The sequence below is a fragment of the Lagenorhynchus albirostris genome, chromosome X (genome assembly GCF_949774975.1).
Source record: "Lagenorhynchus albirostris chromosome X, mLagAlb1.1, whole genome shotgun sequence".
NCBI classification, from domain to species: Eukaryota; Metazoa; Chordata; class Mammalia; order Artiodactyla; family Delphinidae; genus Lagenorhynchus; species Lagenorhynchus albirostris.
Window position 1 is genome coordinate 38,780,077 of NC_083116.1, and position 20,537 is coordinate 38,800,613.

The 20,537-nt window shown below is 35.3% G+C and overlaps 1 protein-coding gene across 1 annotated transcript in view; it reads left to right on the forward strand.

Moving 5' to 3' along the window:
* The first annotated feature begins 988 nt into the window (after positions 1 to 988).
* NUP62CL (nucleoporin 62 C-terminal like) overlaps positions 989 to 20,537 on the forward strand; it is a 33,083-nt gene continuing 13,534 nt past the window's right edge. Inside the window, exons 1-8 of the mRNA XM_060137944.1 lie at positions 989 to 1,020; positions 1,320 to 1,421; positions 5,648 to 5,807; positions 12,657 to 12,807; positions 13,066 to 13,115; positions 13,260 to 13,394; positions 15,091 to 15,202; positions 18,969 to 19,035. Coding sequence (XP_059993927.1) covers positions 1,349 to 1,421; positions 5,648 to 5,807; positions 12,657 to 12,807; positions 13,066 to 13,115; positions 13,260 to 13,394; positions 15,091 to 15,202; positions 18,969 to 19,035 — 748 coding nt within the window. The 5' untranslated portion in view covers positions 989 to 1,020; positions 1,320 to 1,348. The remainder of the gene's footprint in view (positions 1,021 to 1,319; positions 1,422 to 5,647; positions 5,808 to 12,656; positions 12,808 to 13,065; positions 13,116 to 13,259; positions 13,395 to 15,090; positions 15,203 to 18,968; positions 19,036 to 20,537) is intronic.

A 20,537-nucleotide genomic window follows, 5' to 3' on the forward strand; every position in this document is an offset into this window, starting at 1 on the left:
GTCTCATAAATTATCATTATGCTTGATCCCGTTTGTAACTGTTGATATCAATAGTAGCTTTGCTAAAAACCTGATTGTCATGGCTTTCACTATGAATTTTATATTAACATGATTATTACAGCCATGATGTTCATCATTAGAGTTTGTTATTGTAATCCTAGCAGTAATATGGCCCTCCCAAAGCCCTGTTATAGCAAGCCTGTCACCATTTCTGGGAATAAAACTTGCCAGGAATTGCTGATGCCTAGTTGAGCCTGAAAAATGGCGGCCGCCATCCCCCATTGCCTTGTGCAGTTGGCGTAGGTGGAACATTAGTTGAAATTGCAGGTTGCCACTTGAATTGTATTTTCTTCCAAGTAGATACAGTTCCACTCCTGAGACATGACTGAGATTCTGGAAACCTTTTGATATATGTAAGCAATATCCTTCTCAAGTATAATAGATTTTGTGAATATGACCATGTCTGAGGTTGGGAGTTAAAATTATTGAATGAATTCCATTTCCAATCAAAAACTTCTGACCTTTTCTTAAAAATTAATTAATTAATTAATTTATTTATTTGGGGCTGCACTTGGTCTTTGTTGCTGCGTGCAGGCTTTCTCTAGTTGCGGCAAGTGGGGGCTACTCTTTGTTGCGGTGCGTGGGCTTCTCATTGCGGTGGTTTCTCTTGTTGGGGAGCATGGGCTCTAGGTGCGCGGGCTTCAGTAGTTGCAGCGTGTGGGCTCAGTAGTTGTGGCTCGCGGGCTCTAGAGCTCAGGCTCCGTAGTTGTGGCGCACGGGCCTAGTTGCTCCATGGCATGTGGGATCTTCCCGAACCAGGGCTTGAACGTGTGTCCCCTGCATTGGCAGGCGGATTCTTAACCACTGTGCCACCGGGTAAGTCCGACTTCTGACTTTTGACAGGTTTCTTTTTTCTTTCCTGTCTTTGATGTCCTTGCCTACAAAATGAAAAGAAACCTTGACCACAGTGTTTTTAAAATCAACTTTAATGAGATATAATCTACATGTCATAAAATTAATGTAAGTGTATAGTTCAGTGATTTTTAATCAATTTACCGAATTGTGTAACTCTCACCATAGTGCAGTTTTAGAACATTTCTATCATCCCAGTAAGATCTCTCAGCCCGAGACAACTACTAATCTGTTTTCTGTCTCTATCTATGCCTTTTCTAGACTTTTCATATAAATGGATTGACTGTAGTTTTTTGAGGCTTAGCCAAAGTTACTAAAGGACTCAGATGAAAAATACCCTATATAAATTCTTCATTCACTGTTTTTGATTAAAAGAGTAATAGGTAATATTATGTTGTTCTCTGCAGTTGGTGGTGCCCCTACAACTTTGGCTGGAATGCTTGGTGGTACAGCATTGGGATTTGGATTAAATTTCCCTGGAGCAGGTGGAGCAGCTGCTGTTGCATCTAGTAAGATTTTTAGAACTACTGGGATGTGTTTGAATGCTCACTGGAAATGTACTGCATAACAAAAGCAGTAAGTAGGTTGTATTCCTTAGCTTCTAGGACTAAGAAGGTTTTGATCATCTCACCAGCATATCCAAAAGGTACATCAGTATTGACAATTGCCAAAGGGTAGAATGAGACAGTTGATGTCAATGAGATTACTTCTTTGAGATGACCATAATCAAAGCTGCTATCAAACTCTTGTCAACTCTGAAACTTAAAAATTCTTATTATTGATCATACTATTTAAAGTGACCCAGTACACTGGGATTCATAGAGTTTTATTCTCTAAAAGTTAATTTAAGGTTTGACCTGTATTAAAGTTGATCCTCTCCTTAAGTTGATTACAGGAGTTTCTGTGGACCTATCCTAAATTTGTTTCTGCCAGTTAGGCACTAGTTAGGTTGTAAATTAAAGAAAACTTGGTTATCCATTGCCTTTTAGCTGTTGTGAGCTGGGTGGTTAGAGGTCAGTTACTACTTAAACCTACCATTTAAGTCAGACTCCACTTTAGGGAAGTCTTGTTTGTTCTGACTTTTAAAAGTTTACTTAGGGCTGAAATGAATCTTTATTCAAACCTGTCATAAACTAAAAGTCAGTCCTTGTTAAGTTTAAAATAATTATTCCTAAACAGAGATGTAAACCATCTTTTGCATGACCAACACTTAACTGAATTTCTACTGTGTACTCGGCTAACTGGCCAACCTATGAGCATTATGAAGGGCATGGCTTGAGAATTTTATAAGTAACCATATTTGCAAGAAATATAACACATAGTTTCCCTTATAAAATGCTGAACAAAAAATTGATTCTTTCAGTCGTGGGCAGAGTCACTGAAATATGAATTTGCAGGCTTTTTGGTGACTCTGTCATAACTCATCCCCTACCTATCTGAGTCTTAAGATTCCTTCCTGCAAACTGGTACCTTTGCTACTAGCCCATCCCATCCACCACTGCCTTATGTACTTACCCACCTCCCCATCAGATATGTCTCAACTCAATACCCCCAACCCACTGTTGATTTTTTCCCCTACTCACCTTTCCTTCCCCCCAAGTATATTTACTTGCTCAGATTCTTCATCTCACAAATTAGCCCTGTAGGACAGCTTTCGGGTATCTGTATTTGTAAATTTATAGACATTTGAGATTATTCTCTGCCCTAGGTATAACCGGCAAGTTTTAAGAGAAGCTTGCTTGTTATAAATCTCATCTTTTGCATTAGTCTATGAAAGTAATGATGTCCATTCCTAGCATGGAGTAAGATACATAGTTGTTGATCAGAGACAAGATAGGAAAATTGGATAGTAGGATCTTTTAAAGGATGGTCTCACTATTTTATGTAATGATTTTTAAGATCATCAGAATGAGATTTATTTAAATGTAAATCCAAATTTGGTATGCAATTATTTTCTCTTATTTGTAGAACAGTGCTTCCCTTTTAGTACACAGATAACATAGAGTTGACTGTATTTAGTTTAGACCAAAGTTGTAACTTGCAAAATCAGACTGTGATAGAACCTTCGTTCTCAAAACCATTGCTTCTTTTGGTATTAATTGAAATATTATTGTTATTTGAATATTGCCTACTATGCCAGAGCTAATTTATACCTTTTAAAAATACCATGAAAATAAGGAACAAAGATAAATACTATATAAACAGTTTAAAATAATCATACCATTTTTTTATGACTCAAGAGTCCTTTGTGTTTAGACTGACAGGTATTAATTTCCTGAAAGTATCGCACAGCATCTTTGGAGAGCTGTTCATTTGTCTGTTAACCTCTTTCTTTAGTGGTAGTGATGGTAGTTGCTTTTTTAAAAATTATAAAAACCATACACACATGCATATATACATATATCACACCCTCTAGAGAAAACAGTTTGGTGCTTGTCTTAACAGGCTTTTTTCCAAATGCTTACAAACATACATTAAATTTATTTGTTTTACAAAAATGGGATACACACAGACATAATCATAGAATTTGCTGTTTTCTCTTAAGTATACGTTATCTTTGGACATCTGTCCGTGTCAGGAAATTCTGACTTAAAAAAAAAAATCTTCTTTGGGCGAAGATAAGCTCCCTTACAACAAGGACTTGTTTTTTTCTTAATTGTTTTTCTGGGTTTTTTTGCCTTGAATATAGTAGTTACACAATGTTAGAATGAATTAATCAATAAAGGGGGGGGGCCTTGATAATGTCATTAATTTTCAGCATTTCTGGGGAGGGAATTCTTTTCAAATAAGACTTTTTATTCTCAGATGAAGAGCATGGTGACCACATGGCTATAAAGAATGGAACGTGGGATCCAATCTTTAACCTCTCCAGTGTCCTGAGTGATAGTGACCCCGGGGATCCTTTGTGACTGGGCATGGTCTTCTCTTGTGGTGCTCATTCCACTTTCACAAAAGCTAACCAAAAGAATGGGGGAATTATTGTAAGGATCCTTGTGGCCAAAAGGGAAATGAAATCTTATGGAAATCTAATACAGGTATTATCGTGGCAATGAACTTCAAGGAATGTGGAATTTAGAAGTTGTTCTAAAGTCAGCTTTAGGGACCTCCTGGATCTAATATTGCATAAACATAATTCAGCTATTTTCCTTTTGCCTGTTTTTTTCTTTTTTTAACTTCCTTTGGGTTTCTTTACCTCTTTTTCTGCTTTATATTCTTAATTTTGACTTGCTCATGACTCTTTAATTCTACTTTATGTTTTTCCTCTGTCAGTCCTTTCAGCTCCCTTTGCCTGTTGTCTGATTCTTTCTACATACTTGGAAATATTTCCAAATTTCTGCTTAGAGTCTGATTCTTTCCATATTTCTGGAAATATTTCCGTATTTTTACCTACTGTCTGATTCTTTCCACAGTTCTAAATGTTCGAAAATGAGATCTGACCTACCTTATCCCTGTTTGGCTAGAGCTTTTTGTGTCAGACCCTCTTATAGGCTGCCAGTAGCATATGGGATGGCTTCCTATACTTCAGATGCCCACCCTTGTCAACTGTGAACTAGGATCAAAGGAGAGAGTTACTGAAATAAAGAATGGGTGTCTGAGCCTGATCCCTCAGCAGGAACAGAGTAGGCCAGTTTCCCTAAGGATAGGCAGTGCATGTTGGCAGTCACCATGATATATGTATTTATCTAGGGTGGCAGTTAACCTGAAAGTATTGTTAATTGGGAAAACAAGGCTAACGTAAAACAAACAAATAATTGTATACATGTTATAATATATTTTTATAACAAATTTCTTGTTACAGAAGCAGCATTTATTAATTATAAGAACATTTGAAAATACAGAGAACCAAAAAGAAGAAAACACTTCCAGTCTCCACCAGCCACAATTTTCTGTGCATTGTTTGTTAAGTGCTCACTGTGTAAGGAAGAACCAAAAGTGCTATAGGAGTTCAGAAAACCAAGAGATAACCATGAGTAGAAGAGAAGTGGACAGTAAACATGGTGAAGGAAGAATCTGAGCTCGGCCATGATGTGAACTGAGAATTTCATGTACAGAGACAGGGCATTTTAGTAAGGGTGTAATAGAAAAGACACATAGAAGAGAGGTCTGGGCTGTAGACAAAACTTTGAGAGGCTTTTAACTATAATACTGGCTAAGATGTATGCCTACTATGGGCTATGGTGTAGAGAAACAGGCAGTCTCCCCTATTGATAGGAATGTAAATTGGCAAAGTCTTTTTGGTAGGGGAATTGGAAAGTTATATTACAATTTAGAGCATGCTGACCCTTTGATCTAGCAATTTCATTTCTAGAAATTAATTACACAGATATATTCACATAAGTATGCAAAGTTATAGATGTACAGAGATTTTGTGTAAGATTGCAATTATTCTTTCCTTGCAAGTTTAGCAGAACTTACCAGTGAGGTCATCTGGGTCTGGAGTTTTCTTTATGGGAAGAGTTTTGAGGATTGATTCAATTTCTTTAATGGTTATGGGTCTGGTTAGGTTATAAAATGTATTTTTCTATACATTTATCCAGGATTTTAAGTTGTTAGCAGGAAGCTTAATCCAAATACCTGGCCTGCCATATATTATAGCAACATTGAGTTAAAATCATACAACTTGGAGTTCAAATTCACATTAAAAAATACTTCTATAGTTTTTCATCCTGAATAATCAGGGACTGAATTTAAAAATTCCTTACTTATTACTAACATTATACACTTTATTTTCCAGCTACAACGTCAACCATCACCACTACCACGGTCACCACCACCAGCACCAGCACCAGCACCACCAGTAGCTTTACCATGAATCTAAAACCACTGACATCAACTGGCATGAATAACACTGTTCCATTCGGCATGATTCCTAAACCTTTTACTTTGACCATTAGGTAAGCCTATTTGAAAATTCGTGTGAGTCTCATTTTCTTTGTCATATAGAAGGCATAGTTTGCTTGTACATCTTTAGAATAGTGTTTGAATGTTAGGTAAATGACTCAGAGTCAAGGAGCAGTTAGGGAAAGAATTTCTGTTGCTTAGGAAGTTGAACAACGAAAAGGATACCATTGTCTTCTGAATACCATTATAATACAATTATTACTATTGCTAATAATAGATAACATTTATTGTGCAATTACTATATGTTTAGAAATATTACAGTGCTTTACAGCATCATACCATTTAATCCTCGCAATAACCTTATGAGGTAGGTACTATTTTTGTTCTCATTTTATAGATGAGTAGACTGGAGCACATAAAGATTTTATAATTCACCTCTGGTCACACACTTGGTAATGGTTGAGCCAGGATTAAAATTCAGGTAGTCAAGCTCTAGAGCCTGTATTCTTACAATTTATGCCATGTTCATCTCTAAGTATTTGGGTTTTTTTTTTTTACAACTTTATTGGAGTATAATTGCTTTGCAGTGTTGTGTTAGTTTCTGCTGTACAACAAAGTGAATCAGCTATATATATACATATATCCCCATATCCCCTCCCTCTTGAGCCTCCCTCCGACCCTCCCTATCCCACCACTCTAGGTGGTCACAAAGCACCGAGGTGATCTCCCTGTGCTATGCAGCTGCTTCCCACTAGCTATTTATTTTACATTTGGTAGTGTATATATGTCCATGCCACTCTCTCACTTCGTCCCAGCTTACCCTTCCCCCACTGTGTCCTCAAGTCCGTTCTGTACATCTGCATTTAATTAAACTTTTTATTTTGAGTTAACTGTAGATTCACATTTACTTCTAAGAAATAATACAAAAAATTCTGTGTGTACTTAACCTAGTTTTCCCCAATAATAATATCTTGCGATACTATAGTACAATATCACATTCAGGATACTGACATTGATATAGTCAAGATATAGAACAGTTCCATCACAACAAGGATCCCTCCTGTTGCCCTTTTATATCCACACTCGCTACCCTCTTCTCCTTTCCCTGAACCTGGGCAACAAGTGCTCTGTTCTCCATTTCTATGACCTTGACATTTAAAGAAATGTCATACAAATGGAATCATACAGCGTGTGACCTTTGGGAACTGTTTTTCCCACTAAGCATAATTCCTTGAGATAAAGTTGTCATGTGCATCAATAGTTTGTTCTTTTTTATTTCTGAGTAGTATTCCATGGTATTATAGATGTGCCATCATTTGTTTAACCATTCACCCATTGATGGACGTCTAGGTTGTTTCCAGTTGGAGACTATTATGAATAAAGCTGCTATGAACATTTATGTACAGGTTTTTGGTGAACCTAAGTCTCATTTCTCTGGGATAAATGCCCAGGTGTACAGTTGCTGGGTGATATGGTAGTTGCAAGTTTATTTTTTTAGGAAACCGCTGTAAATCTTTTCCAGAGTGGCTGTACCATTTTACCTGCCCAGCAGCAATGTATGAGAGATCCACCTTGTCCACACTGTTGCCAGGATTTGGTGTTGTCACTATTTTTTACTTTAGCCCTTCTAATAGATATGAAGTGGTATCTCACTGTGGTTTTAATTTGCATTCCCCTGATGACTAATGACGTTGAACATCTTTTCATGTGTTAATCTGCCATCTGCATGTTTTCATTTGTGAAGTGTCTTTTCATATCTTTTGTCCATTTTCTACTTGAATTTGTTTTTTGACTGAGTTTTGAGAGTTTTATGTATTCTAGATACCTGCCCTTTGTCAGATATGTGGTTTACAAACATTTTTTCTAACTCTGTAATTTGTCTTTTCATCTTTTAAAGAGTATTTCACCAAACAAAACTTAATTGATGAGGTCTGATTTATCAATTTTTCCTTTAATGAATTGTGCTTTTAGTGTCAAGTTTAAGAACTCTTTGCTTAACCCTAGGTCCCAAAGATTTTCTCCTATTTTTTTTCTAAAAGTTTTATAGTTTTACGTTTTATATTTAAGGTTGTGATCTCTTCTGAGTTAATTTTTATATAAGGTGTGTGTTTTAGATTGAGATTCTTTTTTTTTGGGTGGGGGGGTCTATGGATGTCCAGTTTTTTCAGCATCATTTGTTGAAAGGCTATTTTCTTCCATCGAATGGCTCTTTCACCTTTGTCAAAAATCAATTGGACGTATTTGTGTCAAATGCTTTTTCTGCCTCAATTGATAGGATCTTTTAAGATTTTTGTTCTTTAGCTTCATGATATGGTGAAATATAGTCAATGATTTTCAAATGTTGAACCATCCTTGCATATGTGGAATAGATCCCACTTGGTCATGATGTATAATTTTTTAATACATTTTTGGATTCAGTTTACTAGTATTTTGTTTGTGGGCTTTCATATCCAAGTTCATGAGAGATATTGGTCCGTAGTTTTGTTTTCTTTCTTTTTTAAATTCTGTCCTTGGTTTTGATATCTGAATGTTACTAGCCTTATAAGATGATCTGGGAAGTATTCCCTTCTCTTCTATTTTATAGAAGAAATTTTGTAAAATTTGTGTTAATTCACTAAAAGTTTGGCAGAATTCTCCAGTGAAACCCCTTTTTAAGGAGCTTTTAAATTATAAATCAATTTCTTTAGTGGTTCTAGGACTATTCAGGTTATGTTTCATCTTCCATGAGTTTTAGTAGTATGTGGTTTTCAAGGAATTGGTCTGTTTCTTCTAAATTGTGGAATTTATGAGTGTAAAGTTGTACATATTTCCTTTTTGTCCTTTTAATAGCTATAGGCATACTCCCCTATTTCATTTCTGATATTGGTGATTTGTAGCTTTCTTTTATCAATTGTATTCATCTTTTCCCAAAGGAGTAGCTTTTATTTCATTGATTATTCTCTATTATTTTCATTTTCAATTTCATTGACGTCTACTCTTTATGAATTTTTGCCTTCTGATTGCATTGGTTTTATTTTGCTCTTTTTTCTTGAGGTATGAACTTAGATTATTGATTTGAGACATTTCCCCTTTTGTAATGTAAAGCATTTAGTGCTATAAATATCCTTCTTAGCACTGTGTTAGCTTTGTACTACATCTTCTATAATGTTGTATTTTCATTTTCATCCAGTTCTATGTACTTAAAAAATTTCCCTTGTGAATTCCTCTTTGACTCATAGATTATTTAGAAGTGTGTTAATATCCAAGTGTTTGGATATTTTCTTGTTTTTTATTTTTATATTGATTTCTAATTTGAGTCCATTATGATTGGAGAGCATGCTCTGTATGATTTCAGTTTTGATACATTTGTTCAGATTTGTTTTACGAGCGGGGATATGGTCTTTCTTGGTCAGTGTTCCATGAGCACCTAAAAATTGTTTTCTGCTCTTGGGTAGAGTGTTCTATATATGTCAATTAGATTCTGTTGCTTCACTGTATTTTCAGATCTGTATCCTTGCTGCTCTAGTGCTTCTTTTCAGTTGTGGAAAGTGGCTTTTTGAATTTCCCAACTGTAATTGTGGATTTGACTATTTTTCTCTTTAGCCCTATCAGTTTTGCTTCATGTATTTTGGGGTCCTGCTGTTTGGTTGGTACATATTCAGGATCATTAGCTTTCCTGGTGCTTTAATTCCTTTATTACTATGTAATGTTCCTCTTTGACTCGGGTAATTTTCTTTGCTCTCAAATCAACTTTATCTGATATTAATATAGCCATTTATTTTTAACAATTAATCTTGCATGTATATCTTTTTCCATCCTTTTACTTTCAACATGTGTTCTTGTATTTGAAGTGAGTTTCTTATAGACAGCATATTGATGGATCATAATTTTTATCCATTCTGCCAATCTCTCTCTGTTAGTTGGTATATTTAGCACATCTACATTTAAGGTAATTATTGATGTGTTAGGGCTTAAGTCTGCCATTTTATTATTTTGTTGTTGTTGTTTTTTGTTACCCCTGTTTTTTGTTTTCTGTTTCTCTTTTTTTAAACTTCCTGTGGGTTATTCAGACATTTTTTAGGTTTCCAGCTTGTTCTGTTTATAGTGCTTCTAAGTATATTGCTTTGTATAGTTTTCTTACTGAGTGCTCTAGGTGTTGCAATATACATATGTAACTTACAACCATCTAGCCATAATGATGTTTTACCACTTTGGGTAAAGTGTAGAAACCTTACTTCCGTTTAGTTCCCTTTATGCTTCTTACCTTTTAAGTATAGTCGTCTCAGGTATTTCCTCTATGTACTTTGAACACCACATTCCATGGTGTTATACTTTTTTGCTTCAACCATCAAATATGATTTACAAAACTCACGAGGGGTAGAATAGCCTATTATATTTACCCTTTTCCATCCATTTAGCTGCTCTTCTTTCCTTTATGAAACTCCATGCCTTCTTCTGTTTTCAGTTCCTTTCTATTTCGCCAATATTCAAGGGTAGTTTCGACAGCAACAAATTCTCTTTAGTTTGCTTTGCATAAAAATATCTTTATATTCCCTTCATGTCTCAAGGACATTTTCACCAGATATAGCAGTTGTGGTCAACAGTTTTTTTCTTCAGTACTTGAAAAATGTTGTGACACTTGCTTCTAGCCTCTATGGTTTAAGATGAGAAATCTCCTGTCATTCAAATTAGGGTTGCATTTTAAGTAATGTGTTGTTTCTCTCTGGCTGCTTTCAAGATTTTTTTCTTTATTTTTAGTTTTCAGAAATTTAAGTATTATATGTCTTAGTATAGATTTCTTTGAATTATTCTCTTTGGGATTTGCTCAGCTTCTTGAGTCTTTAGGTTTATATCTTTTGACAACTTTGGGAATTTTTCAACCTTTATTTTTCAGAATACTTTTTTAATCTCATTCTGTCTTTTTTTGTCTTTGTATAATTCTCTGATGATAAGTATGTTACCTCTTATTACCATCCTCCAGTTCCTTGAGATTTTTTTTCATTTTTTGTCTCTATTCTCTCTCTGCTGTTCTGTAAGTTCTATTAATTTATCCTCAAGTTCACTGATTCTATTCTCTGTCATCTCTACTCTAGTATCAAACCCTTCAAGTGAACATTTATTTCAGTTATTTTTCTTTTCTTTAATTTCCATCTGATTGTTTTTCATAATTTCTATTTCTTTGCTGAGGTTTTCTTTTTTTTCATTTGTTTCCCCAGACTTCATAATTGCTTGTTGGAACATTTTTTTGATGGTTGCTTTAAAATTCTTTTCAGATAATTCCAACATCAGATACCTCTCAATGTTGGGATCTCTAGGTTGTTTTCTTCTCTTTTGAGTTGTCGTTTTCCTGGTTCTTGATATGATGGGTAATTTTCGATTGTATCCTGTACATTTTATCTATTATGTTAGGAGATCTTGGTCCTATTTAAATCTTTGTTAATTGGGAATCCTTTTGTTAAGGTGTAGTGCAAAAGTTGGGTACGTTTGTATGTTCAGCTTCCCACTGGACCCTGCCCACACCACCTCAGCCAAAGTGGTGCAGTGACTCACACTGCCTCAGTGCAGATGAAAGGTGTGGAAGTTCAGTTCCCCCTCCGCCCTGCTGACTCATTCCCCATGAAAGTGGGGGCATTGCATCGTACTACTTCATTGCCTCTAGTGGGGTTATAAGCTCAACTCCCATCTGGGACCCAGGGCTCCCAGAACAAGAGGAAGTGGGGGACTAACTCATATTGCTTAGTTGCTGCAGAATTTCAGCTTCCTATTGGGCCCCACTGACACAGGCGGAGGGGGGAAGCAAGATGTCAACTACTCTGCCTCATATCACTTCATTCAGCCTCATTGATGGTGGGTTGGTATGGAAGCTTAGCTCACTACTGGGTCCCACTGACATAGGCTCTGGGAGACGGGGGACAAGAGTGCTGACTGAGGCTCTGGGAGAAGGGGCACAGAGTGCTGGCCCTGCTTTGCCCTGCCTCAGTCAGTCTTAATTTTTCCAGTGGATATAGAGGTTAAGCTCTCCACTTAGCCTTGCTAAGTGGACATAGGGGTGGTGGGAGGTGGAGTCCTTATTAGCCCGAGTTGCATTACCTTGTTCAGTCTCAATGATGCCAGGTGGGTATACAGGTTCAGGTCTCCATTGGCCGCCACTGACACTGAAGACAAGGGATGAAGCCTCATGGTAACTAACACTGTCTCACTCTGCCTTATTAAGTCTTGTTGCTGCTGGGTGGGGATTTAGGTTCAGCTTATCACTGGACCTCGCCAGCAATGCCCTGGTGGGGTAATTGGAACACTGCCTGCCTCTGCTGGGCTGGGAATTGATGATCACCTCTCCACCCAGCCCCCCCAACACTGCCCCAGCAGGGAATCAGAGCATTGCCTGGTTCCGCCAGTCCCTTGATGGAAAATAAGGTATCTGTTCAGCCTATTTGATACCACCTGGTAGGGGAATCAGAGTTCCCCTTAGTTCTGCCCAGTGGAGGGTGGAAGATCAGCTGCCTACTGTGCCATGGATACTGCTTAGATGGGGAGTGGATCACTTTGACTAAGAGCTGAGGGGAGAGGGAATCCCATCTCTTTGGCCGCATAAATGCAGAATGGAGCTTACATCTTGCTGAGTTGAGGGAGAAGGAAGGGAGCAGTTTGTAGCACAGACTTTAGCTGTTCTTACTGAAATTTAGTAGATATCTTAATAAACCGTTATTTGCTGTATTCCATTAAGATAATTTCCAGAGAGTTTGAATGGTTGTTTTTAAAATAATCTTTACCAGTTATGGTGATTTTGTTGGGGAGCAGGTCTGAGAAACTCCTCATGTGCTGTTTTCTTCTTTAAGTCCTCATATGTTGTACTAAAGTATAAAAGAATCTGATCATACTTTTGAAAGTATGATCATATGATCATACTGTATCCTTTTTTTTAGTGAAATCATAACTCCTGTGATGACATATGGTCAGCTGAGTGGTCTGGTAAACAAATGGAGCCTTGAGTTAGAGGATCAAGAGAAACACTTTCTTCACCAGGTCACCCAGGTCAATGCTTGGGACTATACATTGATTGAGAATGGTGAGACGGTAAGAAGATATTCTCATTAATCTACCTGCATTGTACAAGTACTTTCAGATGACCACAGGAGAATAGACCTGTGTTTAGTGGTTAATTTTTCCTTCCAATATTGGTGATAAACTTAAAAATATTTTCTGTACGTAATAAGTGCCCTGAATTAGGAACTCTTTCATACTTGAAGTGTATATGAGAAAAAAAAATACTACTTTAAAATTACAACGTAAATTCAAATATTTACACTATTGTATTCTTATTTTCCTTTATAGATTATTGCTTTACATGGAGAAGTGCAAAAGGTGAAACAGGATCAGAAAAGGTAGAATCTTAGATTCCCTAGGTTGAAAGATTAAAGATCTATTTCTTTGTCCAGTTGTTTTTCCTTGTTATAGTTTATTGACATTTATTTTGTCACTCCACATTCCTTTCGTCAGCCCTTCTATTGACTTGTTATTTTTTTCAGGCTGGAGCAAGAATTGTATTTTATCCTGTCACAGCAGAAAGAACTAGAAGATCTCTTGACCCCTTTAGAGGAGTCTGTAAAGGACGAGAGTGGGTCTGTTTGTCTGCAGCATACAGATGAGGAGCGTGAGAGGATGTAAGCAACTGAATAAAGGTTGAGGAATGGGGCAGGACTTAGCTACCAAAAAAGGGAAAAAATGGTATTGAAAGGCAGGGAATAAAATAATTGGTAGAAAAGTGCAAGTTCTGGTAGTTGCCATTTATCACCTTATTTGACTATTATCTTTTCAGGCTGCTTGAAAATGAAGTAATCATTCTGGCAATTTTGTTTTATAGCATTTTGTACAATGTTATTAATCTCAAGCTTATACATGACCACTTATATAAAGTTTTTATATTTGTCAAATTTGTTCTTAAATCAGAAATACCAATTTTATATATGTGGTGTCATGATATTGTGGAATATTTATGATCTCCTATTTATACCGACTCTTTTAAACCTAATATTCCTTCAGTTGCTTCAGTGATAAATCCATTTCCTATTTTAAAGGCAATTAGTTAATCTGGGGGCAAACTGCATGGCTTTTAAACGTTGAATGATTTTGTCAATGTCTTGGGCTGGATATATTTTATTTGTGTGTGATTCAGTCTTCGCCTTTGGTCAATATATTGCCAATGTTCCCACAGTAACTCTATCTCTTTGGACCTGAGATTTGTTAATCAGGCCAAATTATAAAATGCTGTTAGGAGAACTTGTATGAATGGCTACATAAACTAGATTGAGGTTAAATCTGACTCATTTTATCAATGGCTTATTAGTGAGTCAAGACTGAGCTTATTTTTTAAAACCTTGCAAGTTAGCTTTTTTGTAGGTGCATTAAATGTGGTAAGTACAGCTAATCTGTATGGACCCTAGTTCTGTTTCTGCTTTTGTATTTCAGCCTTTGTGAATATTTCTTTCCTTTGCATTGACTATTCTATGCATTCTATCATTTTTGGGGGGAAACATAGATTTACATTTTCAGCCATGAGATCCTAACTGTAGGTTGAAGAAATAATTGAAACATTAGGTTCTTTCCAATTGCTTTTAGGTAGTCAGATTTACATTGTGTTGGAATCTTTACTAGAATCTTCAACAATCTAGGCAACCAATTACCTATAAGTACTTTGGGACAGAAAAGCAGTAGATGGTTATCAATAAACCTAATTGAATTATTTAATATTTATAGACATTAAGATTGAAAAATCCTCTGGTCACTTTAATTCTTATAAACATATTCATTGACTAGGTTAAGAGTGTGTGTGTGTGTGTGTGTGTGTGTGTGTGTGTGTGTGTGTGTGCATGCACAAATAGTTGGTGTGGAAATCTTGAGAATTTAGTCAACTAATCAATTTGTTGTGAACTTAGCAGATTTATCTGCCTTTGATTATTGTGAATCTCATTTCTTAAAATATCTTTTGTTGGATGATGGAGGATATTTGTATAAGTTTTTACTTTGAAAATTTATGTATTCAAAATTGTTGAAGACATCTCAGCATTTACTAAATATTGCGAAACACCAAATAACTTCTCACATATCTAAGTGACCTATGGGTTTATTCTGATACCTAAAAAGAGAGTAAATAGGTGACTGTAAAAATGACAAGATGGATAAAAGCCTTCACCTATGGAGTCTTTTTAGAATATGGTCATGAATGCTACATCCATTAAAATGAGAAGGTAGGGGAACTGGGGCAAATCCAGTTGGTGGTATCATTCTTTGTATGTCAGTAACAGTGCATAGTGGAGAAAACATTTCTGGTTAATCCCTTTATTTTACCTACCTTTTCAGTTACCAGTTAGCAGAAGATGTATATGCTCGGCTGAAACGAATGGCCCAAGATCTCAAGGACATTATTGAGTACCTGAATACATTTGGAAGTCCTGCTGACACTACTGGCCCGGTGTGTTAACTGCTTTATCTATTTAGGCAACCAGAATTTAGTATGAAATTAGCATTCTGTCGTTCCTTTAGCTAGTTACCTTCTCCTGTCCACTGTAGTGCTCCTTACCTGCCTCCAGATATATGAAGCTTTTGGGTGTAGTTAGTGGGGCAGGAAATATTTAGGAGCAGAAAAGGTTGTAATTTTTTTTGGTTATTCCCAGGAGGGTAAAAATAATTACTGTTCTCCCAAAATTTTCAGGGTTTTCTCTCTGTTCTTCCTATAAGTATGTCCTTGTTCTTTTTTTTTTTTTTTTTTTTTTTTTTTTTTGCGGTATGCGGGCCTCTCACTGCTGTGGCCTCTCCTGTTGTGGAGCACAGGCTCCGGACGCGCAGGCTCAGCAGCCATGGCTCACGAGCCCAGCTGCTCTGCGGCATGTGGGATCTTCCCGGACCGGGGCACGAACCCGTGTCCCCTGCATCGGCAGGCGGACTCCCAACCACTGCACCACCAGGGAAGCCCTGTCCTTGTTCTTATTTTTCTGTTCACTTACTCGTTAGCTAGTTTATCCTTCCTTTTACATATTAATCTATATATTCATATAACTGTAAGTGTGTATATATACATATATCTGTATGTATATACATGTTTGAGTCTGTTAGGTATATCCAGGCAATCCTTAACTTATAATTAGGATATATCTCAAAAGTTTGATAAGTCAACTATAAGACTTAAAAATATATTTTTCCATAGATATTTGTTAAGTATGCTTATTAGGTTTCCACCTGCCTTGTGGAATCGTAGTTAACTCATAATGTAAATTTATTGTAACATGAGAAAATACAGCAGAGACTCCAATTAGAGAGTTGAGATTTTTGAGTTAATTTGGAGGTAAGGAAGGACTGGTTTATTTTCGTTTTTCTATACTCTAATTAAAGAGCTTATTTCCTCAACCTTTCCCTATTGTCTTAGCTGCTAAATGGAGTCCTCCCTTTCCCCTCTCCCACCCCATGACAGTGATGGTTAGAGGAATCTCCCCTTGTGGGAGCTTCCATTGTACTTTCTATCAGTTGATTATAATTAGGAGTGGAGCCAGGAGCTGGATAGGCGAGGATGAGTGACCTATCTGTAAGTAGTAATTATTCTTTAGTGAGCTCTTTGTCAATTATACATAGACAGTTCTTTATCTATATACATATTACGAGCTTTTTTAATTAGAAAGAGAGCATGGTATAGTTGAGAAAGCACTAGAATTTTATTCAAGTCACTTAATCTCTCTGGGTCTTAGCTCCTTTTGCAGAATGTCAAGGGTGGACTAAATGATCTTGAAGTCTCCTCCAGCTATAAAAATTATGCCATTCCCTACTTTGCGTGAATCTAAAATTGAATAATTACAAATATAAATTAGTCTGGGATTATACATGCTACCATCTTCCTGTGTTCATGCAGATGCAGGAGTTGACAATATAGGTTTTCTTTTTAGTGAAAGATTAGATCACCATTGTGATTCTAAAATTCAAAATTGTTTTGTTGTCATAGAACTTTGATGCATAGATAAATACATGCATACTTAGACATGAAGCAGAATTGATGTCTAATCTCTCTGTGTTGAATTAATATAAAATGAGTGTTCTGAACAGAGTAAGTAAAAGGAGACTGTAATCCCATCCTTATCCTTTTTCTCTGCTTAGCCTTGGATTGTTTTATTTTATTTTAGTAGTGGGGAGTAAATGATTTGAGTCTTTTGTTTTTTGTTTTTACTGGCAAGGGTGATTGAGATGTTTAAGATGAGTGAATTAAAGGATAATTGCTTCTTGATAGCAGGACAAAAGAAGCAAGAGATCAGCAACAATTCATCTCTTTTCTCAGATAGCATAAATCATTGGACAGGAAGCAGAGAAAACATTTGTTGAACAATAATATTCTTGTAGATAATTAAGTGTAACCAGATCAACAGAGCTTTGTTATTGTGGACCATACACCAGGGTAGAAAAATACCAAGTATGTTCAACAGTATTCACGATGATGAGACTTACCTGTTTATTTTCACCATTTTTGAGGGGAGATAGGAAAGACCACCTAATTTCTAAAATTTTTATTAAGCAAGTTCATATTATGGTATATGATATTCAGCCTCATATTTTTATAAAAATTCATTGTTCCAACTACAAATTATATTTCTGTTTGTTATATTAAGATACACTGAATTTGCTGTTTTTATTACATACTGTTTAAGTGTGGTAACATTTTCATTTCTTCTTGTTTTCAGTATTGTCCTGGACTTTGCCAGAGTATTTGTCAAAAGTGTTCTAACATTTTTAAAAGGATTAGTATTTTTGTTACAAAGTTAATGCATATGCTTATTCCATGTATTAAGCTCGGGAAATATGGAAATCTGTAAAGAAAAGTAAAACACCTGTGTTACCAGTACTATGCTGATATATTAGTGTATTTCTTCCAAGTATTTTTGCTGTGCTGGTAAAAATACTTATTTTCTTTTAAATAGCTTCGGAAACATACCTATATAAAGTTTTGGATTCTGTCTTCATTTAATATTCTTTCATAGTATTTTCCCAAAATTTTAACCATTCTTTGAAAATATGGTTTTAATGACTCTATAACATTTCATTAGAGATGACTTTACCATAATATATTTAATCATTTTTTATAGATGGAGATATTGTTTCAAATTTTTACCACTGTGAAATTAACCTGTAATGACCAGTTGTGTGTTTAGGTTTCATTACTTCCTCTGGATAGATTTCTAGAAGTAGAATATACTGAGTTAAAAGGTACGAATGTTTTAAGACTTTGGTATATATTGCAAAAATTTACATTTTGAAGGGCTGGGTCAATTTATATTACCATAGGCTGTATATGAATGTACCTATTTCCCCCACACACTTGACAACTGAGTATTACCGTTTATTAAAAATTGCTATTTGGAAATCTTGCCACTTGTGACAACATGGATGGACCTTGAGGGCATTATGCAAAGTAAAATAAGTCAGATAGAGAAAGACAAATACCATATGATCTCACTTAAATATGGAATTTGAGAACAAAAACTAAAACTAAACCAAGCTCATAGATACACAGAACAGATTGGTGGTTGCCAGCGGCTGGAGGTAGGTGGTGGGCAAAATGGCTGAAGGGGGTCAAAAAGTACAAACTTCTAGTTATAAAATAAATAAGTCATGGTGGCTATAGTTAATAATAATACTGTATTATATATTTGAAAATTGATAAAAGAATAGATTGGAAAAGTCCTCATCATAAAAAAAAATTTTTTTGTAACTGTATGGTGGATGTTAACTAGACTTAATGTGATGATCATTTCACAATATATATGAATATCAAATCAATACTGTATACACCTGAAACTAATATAATGTTACATATGTCAGTTATACCTCAATAAAAAAGTTGATTACCTTTTTTAAAAAGGTAATATTTTAAAAATTATTATATGAAGTTCTTGTCCTGTCAAATGTCTCTTAATGTTCTTTACTTATTTTTGTACTATAGAAGTCAGTGTTTTATTGAATTATAGAAGTTGAATTCTTGACAGTTACAAAATAGATTGAACTAATATATAGATGTAATGAACATTACAAATATAAAATAGCAAAAAAAACCCATGCAATTAATATTTAGCACATTCTCAGTCAATTTCTTACCAGAAGAAATGAAAATAACTTCCTAATTTCAATTTTTTATGTTTTTTTAATTTACCATATCAGAAATTTACCATATCATAATCTAAAAATCCTGTGTGTGTTTTTAGCTCCAGCAGATCTGCAAAATTCTGAATGCTCATATGGACTTTCTACAATGGATTCATCAGACTTCAGGTGGGAGTTTATTTGTACCCCAAGTTATCTGTAAGTAGAAAATGTGATACAAGTCAGGTTTTGTGCACCATGACCACACTCAAATAAGAGCTCAGTTGTAGGGGTATTAACACATGGTATGTCTATATTAATTCTGAAGAACCGTAATTGCTTATTTTTATAAAATGAAACACAGGAAGGATAAACTAGAAACTGATGAAAATAGAGGATGTTTAGGAATGAGGTAGAGGAGATAGGGATAGAAACAGTGCTTCTGTTATTTATACAATTTTGACTTCTGGACCATATAAAAGTTTAAATACTCAAAAATTTAAATTAAGCCAAAAATAATGGGAAGAAAGACAAATGCTAAAATTGAATACAAAATGAAAACAAATAAATCTGTGTAACTAATCTATAACATAAACGTGCAGCTCAGATAACTTTTGTACATAGTGTTCTTGATGATGCATCCTTGGTAGGATGTAATCTTAATGATAAAAAGAACTGCAAAGAAATCTTAAGCTATCTTAGTAAGCTTATCATTAGTTTCAGAATTATACTATGTATTATATATGCATGTGGTATAATATTACTACCATTATATATATTATAGTAGAAAGCAAATGCACAAGTATATTGATAATAGAAACCAAGATTTTCATTGAAAGATAAAAGAGATATATTTTTCTTCCTTTCATATTTTTATTATAAATTTGAATTGCAAACATCAGTATGAATTCCTATTTCCTTTTTCTGTACATGGAAGGGGCCAAGAAGCAATGACACATCCTGATAGCAGTGAGCACATCTAACACCTAGATCTTGGTTTCTAAATACCATTACGATTAAAAGGAACCTTGGAGAAATATCTGATCTCAGGTCTCAGGCAGGGAAAGTACAGGGTGAGTTTGGCACTTTTCATGCCAGAAAACAAAGATTGTTCAACGACTTATGAGATTATATCAGGATACAAGATTGTGCTTTAATGGGCTTCTACTGGCCAAATCAGGTTTCAGCATCAAAAAGAATAATGACAGTGGTGGATTATAACACATGGAGGGAGAAAAACTCATGAGTCCACAGTGATACTCCAAAAAAAAAAAAAAGAGAGAGAGAGAGAGAGAGAGAGAGAGAAATGGAAGGTACAGGGAAAAGTCTTTATAGACCCATGGCAGCTAATAATTATAGAAGGAATGATAGGATTAGAGAACCACCATTAAAAACACTTTCAACAGAATACATTTATTAAGCTTTCCCTGATCTTGAGTACTCGGCCTCATTTATAAAATGTTTCAACTGTCAGTCATTTCTTGGCAAAAAAAATATACTAGCAGGAAATGAACCAAATATAAATTGCAAGTTACTGAATTATTTTTAAAATTTTATTTAGGTATAATTTATATACCTCATTTTAATTTAATTTATATACACTCATTTTAATTGTACAATTTAATGAGAAAGCCACCATGTTGTAGCCCCAGCTCAATGATTGAATGATTCAGGCAAGGGTCATCAAGGGA